Source organism: Brassica oleracea, chromosome C8 (genome assembly GCF_000695525.1).
Source record: "Brassica oleracea var. oleracea cultivar TO1000 chromosome C8, BOL, whole genome shotgun sequence".
In the NCBI taxonomy this organism is placed as follows: domain Eukaryota; kingdom Viridiplantae; phylum Streptophyta; class Magnoliopsida; order Brassicales; family Brassicaceae; genus Brassica; species Brassica oleracea.
Genome location: NC_027755.1, coordinates 24858126 through 24865205, shown reverse-complemented (window position 1 = coordinate 24865205; position 7080 = coordinate 24858126). Strand labels below are relative to the sequence as shown.

Below are 7080 nucleotides of genomic sequence, written 5' to 3'. Positions count from 1 at the left end.
TTAAGTCGTCTGGACGACTTATTTTCAAGTCGTCTAAACAGACGACTTGCGAGGGGTAGAAACGTAAAAAAAATTCCGTTTTTTTGTTTGGTCATAAGGGGATAGTTGTAATTTCAATAGCCTTTTAGGTTACTTTTGCCTTTGACCCAAATTGGGGTATTGTTTTGGGTTTGACTCCAAGTTTTGAGTCACACTTGGCAATTCTCCTAGTTCATTTAGTCAAGTAAAGAGACTGACTTTAAAAAACAAGAGGGCTTGATTGGAAAAATACAGTAACTAGTTTTTTTTTTGGTGAAATAAAAGACTGTTACAATTTGCTGACAAAAAAAGGACTGTTTCACATTAGTATTTAAAAAAAATTACTTTGGGTATCCTTGGATTCAATTCAGCTCAAGTTTGGATTGTGTATGTCAAACTCTTAAATCGTTGGTCAAATTGTTTAAAAGCATCTCCAATATATTATTTTATTTTTAATTTCAAAATAGAACAATATTAAAATAGAATAGGGTTGGAAATATGACAAATCTCCAAAATAGCACATTTCTAAGTTTATATCACAAAATAGCACTCAAAAACTAAAATGACCAAAATAGCATTTTATCTTTTGAAAATTTTAATTTTTTTATTTTTCAAAATTTGAAATCTTATCCCCAAAACCTCATTTCTAAACCCTAAACGCTAAACCCTAAACCCTAAACCCTAAACTCTAAACCCTAAACCCTAAATCCTAAACCCCACCCTTTAACTCTAAACCCTAAGTTTGTGACTTTTGATAAAACATTAAGTGCTATTTTTGTGACTTTTGACCTTGAGTGTTAGTTTGAGAACAAAAACTTGGTTTAGTGCTATTTTTGTCTTTTTCTCGTTGAAATACCTCAACAATGACATTCATTGGTTTTGGTCATCCGAATTCGGGTGTTCAAACAAAAAAAAGTTAGAAAAAGCCAAGTAACTAATTCTCAGTTCCTTTTTTCCTTAAATAGCGGCTAGTTTGTTTATAAGTTCTGCAATTGATATTTGGATGTATCCCCTAATAGTTTTGCCTTTGAAAAAAGTGTAACGGAAGTGACAAGAAAAATTAATTATCCTACGCCATTCTGACTAGACATGGATGAAACATGACAAATACCAAATTAATTTACAAAAGAACATTAACTTATAAACAAAAAACAAAGAAAACTATGCAGAGAGAAAGAACAAACCTCAGTGTCACTGAGTCACAGTCTAACAGGCATACATACACGTGTGAAGAAAGACATCCACTGATCCACAAAACACCACATTTACTCGCGTCCGAGATTGACACGTTTCACAACTAGAACGGTCGCAACGTACCACGTATTGAAAAAAAAAACTAACGTTGTACGTTTCCCAGATATCTTAACAAGAAAGCTAACGGAAGATTAAAAAACTCCCGTCTTCTTCTCCGGTTCACCCGAATGATGTTTCCGACTACAAACTTTAGTTATTCCTTAATTTCTCATAACAACCATCACATCAACGACCATATAAACTTCTGTTTTTTTTTTTCCAAAATTATTTATTATTTAGTCTATTCGATTTGACGACCGTCAGCGTCAATGCCAAATGAGATTGGAGTCTATGTTCTGCACACGGCATTTACAGCAACGCGAATATTCCTCCGCTCGCTTACGGAATATTCCGCTCTGGAGATTCTCCATCTGATAACGAGATAGTGGAAACCTTCTATACGCCGGCGGAGGCGAAGGAGAAGCGACGACGGAGAAAGGAGATTTCGGTGACACATCGCCGCCGCTCGATGGTGGCGATACATGCTTAGGAGTAGATAAAACCGCTCGAATCTTGCCTCCGTAGACGCGATTGTATTCCTCTACTATGTTCGTGAGATCTTCGTCTGACTTGACGGAGATCAGTGTCTCGAGATCTCCGTCTGGTAACTGGCACTTGAGATCAACGGCGTATCCACAGAACTCCTCCAATTTCACCATTAGCTCTGAGAAAAAAAAAAGAAAACACAAATCAATTTCACTTTCTTCTTAGAAAAATTGAAATCGGGAATTTTTTTTAACGGACCTGAGAAAGAGATGGAATCAACAACGGAGAGGACTCTGGTGAAACCGCCGACGTAACGGAGCTTCCCGTCGATAGAGCGAGGAAGTATTCTACCGCCGTAACTACAGAGAAACTTGAGGCTGCTTTCGCTCTTCTTCGTTGTCACCATTCTTAGGGTCTGAGAGTATTATTTTGGAGGGGAGGAGATTTGGGAGTGGTGTTGTATCCTTAAACCGAGATTTGTGTGGGTCGAAGGGAGTCTATTTATAAGAAGGAATTGACGTCACTGTGGGACCCCCAAGAAGAAATATTCGTTCATCACAGGGGGTGTTTTGGACAATTCTCTGATCGAATATTCTTGTTTTTGTTTCCTTTCATTGTATTAAGCAAATATATCGATTTGGTGTAATTTTAAAATGGCTTTTATTATTAATTAATGTCCGACACCTTTCCTTCAAACTCAAATCTTTCCATGTGAATGAATCATGTGTGTGTTTTAGTTACGGAATAAATATTTAATTTCAGTGTGTTTTTAGTTATGGAATAGAGATTTAATTTCAGCAATCGACTGCCTCTAATCAATTTTTTTTATACTTTCATAGAATCTTCTTCTTTTGCAATGCCCAACAATATAAGTAAGAAGCTTAACTTCAGATTGCTCCAATAATTTAGTTTCAGCAGTTCAATAAAAACTGTACTGTATGATTCGCTACCTGATTTTTCTTAATCCAAATATGATTATGATATATAACAGAAAGTTATTTTTTTTATATATAATTAAAAGATTTTGAACAAGTCTAAATTAATCTCATGAACATATGCAAAAGTTCCGGGTTTGTTTTATATCTGAGACGTCCATAGTGCGAGTCACTGAAACTATCTGAACGTAAATATCCAAATATTTTCATTAGAAAGCCATTTGTTATAGAAGTTTGCTTTTGGTTCAACATTTACTTGACCATCTCATACTTTATTATTATCAGTACTCTCGTATTTTTGTCTGTTTGCTATTAAATATTTAAAGGGTAGATTAGATAGAAATAGAAGAGTTCCTTGTTCAAAACAAGATTTTGTAAGTTTACAAAAAAAAAAAAAAAAATTTTGTTTCTGAAGATGTTACTCAACTTCGTTTTCTATATTACTTGTATCTGACAGGGTCACATGGCAGTCAGTGGTTTTCACCATGGGGAATGAAGTACAAGACGACAATGATAAGAGTTATGACTGCTTCTTTCCCCAACATTGACCAAAGAAACTGAGGGATTAAAGTAGAATAATAAAGTTTTAAATTTTAATATTTTTTATTATTCTAAAAGAAAGAAAAAAACAGAAATAGTTCAAAATAAAATCGATCTTTCTCGCTTCTTGACGGAAAAACAAAAAAAAAGCAGAGAAAAAGAAAGAGAAAGAAGATGGAGAATGCGGCGAGCTTGGCTTCAGGTACCGACGGAAAGAAACGGCGCGTGACCTACTACTACGAGCCATACATCGGCGACGGCAGTCAACGGGTATCCCAACAGATCACTACTACTCACAACCTCATCCGCAGCTATAACCTCCACAACGACATGGATATCATCCGCCCTAGCCTTGCCAAAGATTCAGATTTCGTTCGGTTTCACTCGCCGGAGTACATAACATGCCTCGCTACTCTCACGCCGGAGTATGTCGACATGGCTAATAAGTCAGAAAACGTAGCCGAAACTTCCTTGGAGCTCTTCGACTTAGACGAGTGGGACACCCCTTTCTTCCCTGGCCTCATCGATTATTGCCGTCTCTACGCTGGTGGTTCTATTTGCGCCGCCGCCAAGCTGAACCGACGCGAAGCTGATATCACCATCAATTGGTCCGGCGGGATGCACCGTGCCAAGAGAGATGAGGCTCGTGGCTTTGGCTACGTCAATGACGTTGTTCTTGGGATCCTCGAGTTGCTCAAAGTCTTCAAGGTAACTGCTTCTTTAGCGTTGACTCTTGAATCTTGATGTTTCTTGGTTCGCAAGTAAAGAGAAGCTTCTACTTGAGTTAGTAACTTTGCCTCTGAATGGTTTCTTGAATTTGATTAAGCGTTGATGCTTGTACATGACTTTGGCTCTAAATTTTGATTTTGACAGCGAGTTCTCTACATAGATATTGGGTATTACCATGGGGATGCAGTACAAGAAGCGTTCTACAAAACTGATAGAGTTATGACTGTTTCTTTCCACGAGTCTGTGGTCCAAAGCAGAGGAGACATAACAGACAACGGGGTAGAAAAGGGAGAATACTATTCTCTAAATGCTCCACTAAAGAATGGTTTGAACGATGCAAGTTTCGTCAATTTATTGGTACCTGTTATCCACAAGGCTATGGAGGTTTATCAGCCGGAAGCAATTGTTCTTCAGTGTGGGCCTGATTCACTAGCTGGTGACGCGTTGGGTAAATTCAACTTGACTATCAAGGGTCACGCTGCATGTCTCCAGTACATAAGATCATTTAACGTTCCTCTCATGCTCTTGGGTGGTCAAGGTCACACTCTTGGAAATGTTGCACGTTGCTGGTGCTATGAGGTGTCTTTAGTAACTTCAACTATGTGTGTTTGTTTTTTCAATTATATTCGTACAAGTCTTGTTCTTGAATGGTGCTTTTTTGTGGTTTCCTTGGTGCAGACAGCAGTTTCGGTTGGAAAAGAAATTGACGACGATCTCGATACCAATGTGTCCGATGCGTGTTTTGCCCCAGGTTATCAACTTCATATTGAGCCAAACCGCATGAAGAATTTAAACACAGACGGATATATCGCAAAAATAAAGTAATCTTCTAATACCTCTTTACTCATTGCCTACTTAAGTTGAAAAGGCGTATATCATGGACCTCTAAGACTTAAAATTTGCTTGTGACTTCAATTGTAGGAAGACATTACTAAACCAACTTTCGCAAGTGATACACGCACCTAGTGTGCAGTTTCAAGACACTCCACCAATCAGTCAAGTTACAGAAGCAGTAAGAATAATTCATGCATTGATTTAGTTCCGGGTTTGTTCTTTTTACATATGAGGCCCTTAAAATTCTCATTTCATATCTCCGCAGGCGGAAGAGGACATGGAGACGAGATAAAATCAACGTATATTGACTGCTAGTGCAAGTTATGAATCAGGCTCTGACGAGGACAAGTTTTTTCTCGGTGTAGTGTCATAGTACAAGGATTCTTTCATACTTCACCTCCTCGTGAATAGTTTTACCAACATTGTAAATAAGCATAATCACATCAGATTATATGAAGTTCAAACAACAGATTTTTGTCTGCTGTGCTGTCTCTAGAACACCATCACATCTCAGCTTTAGTTTATTCCTTGATCCTGGTGAAAGCACTACCTTTATTTCTGAGCCTTTAACATGTTAGAATCAGTATATATGAGTTATCTGTGGGAAACTACATAGGCTTACACGTGATCAGTTAAAAAAGATATGTCCAGGAGTTCTGAAGATAGGTTCCAGAATCCTACTTGTGGAAAGTATAGTCTCTCAGAAAGATTTGAGTTTGGTTTCGTGCAACATTAAGAACACAATTTTGTGTCGATCTGGTACCTTAAGGCGAGAAGAACGGCGAGTAGAAGACGTGAGTGCAGGAGATTGGAGTGGTGATACATAACAAGACATAAGTCCATAAGCATACAAAGATAAGAAATGTAAATAAAAGTAAAGGGTACAAAACTCAGCAACACTTCACAAAAATTCTTACAATACCCTGCAGTGATGATCAAAATGGTCCATGCATTTTGTCACAAACTCTGCAATACTTGATGTATTTGAAGATGGAATGGCTCGCTGAAAAAAGAGAGGCTGGGACCAGACTGTCTCGACTACTCACGTCGACATGGACCAGAACACAAGAGACAGCACCACTGATTTCGTGGCACTTGGTAACAATGTCCGAATGGGAAGAAATGGAAGTGTCGATCTATTTCATAACGTGTGATGATGAGATGGTGATGTTTGATATTCAAAAGTTATATATCATGGTTGTTGAGGAGCTGCCCTTCAACGTTGCTGATATGTTGTGAAGGAGAAGTTCCACAGAACAAAGGTTTTCTTGTTTTGAAAGGCACTCTTTGATTTGATTTGATCCCTACATCTCTCTCAGTTTACGAACATATCAGAGCAACAAACCCATTTCTCTGGTTTTCAACATCTCTTTACATAGTATTTCTTTCTAGGGAAAATTAGCAAATAGAGCAAGTTTGAATTTGTAATTAGTTAGTTGGGCCACTTTGAGTTTGAATTGGGAAATTGGGCAACCTAGTAGGAGAGAGAATATTTGTGTTGAATAATGCTTTGAATCTGTTGGATCTTAATCTTTTGAGGTCCACTAGTGGTAGGGTTTTCCGGGACACAACTATATATATTTTGTGCCTCCTCTAAACCTAGTTAGCAGCCGTAGAGAAACTAGATCTGATCTTTTTGTAGATAGATCTCTGTAATTCCTCTATCAATAAAATCTATCTTTGCCCGTGGACGTAGTCGTTAGAGGTGAACCACGTTAAATCTCTGTGTCTTTCTTTATAGTTTATCAATCTCTTAATCTGATTCTTCTCACATCCGTCACAACAAACTGGTATCAGAGCTTCAGGTTGAATCTGGTGAGAAGATGTCTGGGATGAATATGAAGAACGACAAGTTTACTGGAAGGAACAGTTTCAGTCTCTGGCAAATCAAGATGAAGGCGTTGCTGAAGCAACAAGGTCTTTGGGCACCGTTGTCAGGGAAGAAGGTTGAACCTGTTACTACTGAGATGGAGGTTACTGAAGAGAAGGCGTATTCAACAATTTTGTTGTGTCTGGCAGATGAGATCATCATCGAAGTTTCCGGTGTTGATGCTGCAGCTGATTTGTGGTCAAAGTTAGAGAGTCTATTCATGACGAAGTCTCTGACTAAGAAGCTACTTCTGAAACAACGCCTTTTCGCTCTGAGGATGCAAGAAGGTACACAACTCCAAGATCATCTTGACAATCTAAATTCCATCTTGTTGGATCTGAGGAATATTAATGTTAAGGTGGAAGATGAGGATGC

The 7080-nt window shown here is 38.1% G+C and overlaps 2 protein-coding genes across 2 annotated transcripts; one reads left to right on the top strand and one right to left on the bottom strand.

Moving 5' to 3' along the window:
- Positions 1–1186: 1186 nt before the first annotated feature.
- Positions 1187–2270, bottom strand: LOC106310286. Its single transcript, XM_013747522.1, has 2 exons — positions 2056–2270; positions 1187–1975 (listed from the first exon to the last, which is right to left on the bottom strand). Exons 1-2 carry the CDS (start codon positions 2201–2203, stop codon positions 1578–1580), a joined length of 546 nt encoding a protein of 181 aa, XP_013602976.1. The 5' UTR covers positions 2204–2270; the 3' UTR covers positions 1187–1577.
- Positions 2271–3410: 1140 nt separating this feature from the next.
- Positions 3411–5929, top strand: LOC106310716 (histone deacetylase 7-like). The gene is made up of 5 exons (XM_013747940.1): positions 3411–3980; positions 4146–4580; positions 4680–4822; positions 4923–5013; positions 5101–5929. The coding sequence occupies exons 1-5, from the start codon at positions 3447–3449 to the stop codon at positions 5125–5127; spliced, it is 1230 nt and encodes a 409-aa protein (XP_013603394.1). The 5' UTR covers positions 3411–3446; the 3' UTR covers positions 5128–5929.
- Positions 5930–7080: the final 1151 nt, after the last annotated feature.

Bases quoted from the DNA above. Each gene is read 5' to 3' on its own strand.
- LOC106310286 (XM_013747522.1), bottom strand. From the start codon at position 2,203: ATGGTGACAACGAAGAAGAGCGAAAGCAGCCTCAAGTTTCTCTGTAGT. The intron at 1,976-2,055 runs GTCCGTTAAAAA...TTTTTTTCTCAG, and splicing joins TGATTCCATCTCTTTCTCAG to AGCTAATGGTGAAATTGGAG.
- LOC106310716 (XM_013747940.1), top strand. From the start codon at position 3,447: ATGGAGAATGCGGCGAGCTTGGCTTCAGGTACCGACGGAAAGAAACGG. The intron at 3,981-4,145 runs GTAACTGCTTCT...TGATTTTGACAG, and splicing joins AGTTGCTCAAAGTCTTCAAG to CGAGTTCTCTACATAGATAT. The intron at 5,014-5,100 runs GTAAGAATAATT...ATATCTCCGCAG, and splicing joins TCAGTCAAGTTACAGAAGCA to GCGGAAGAGGACATGGAGAC.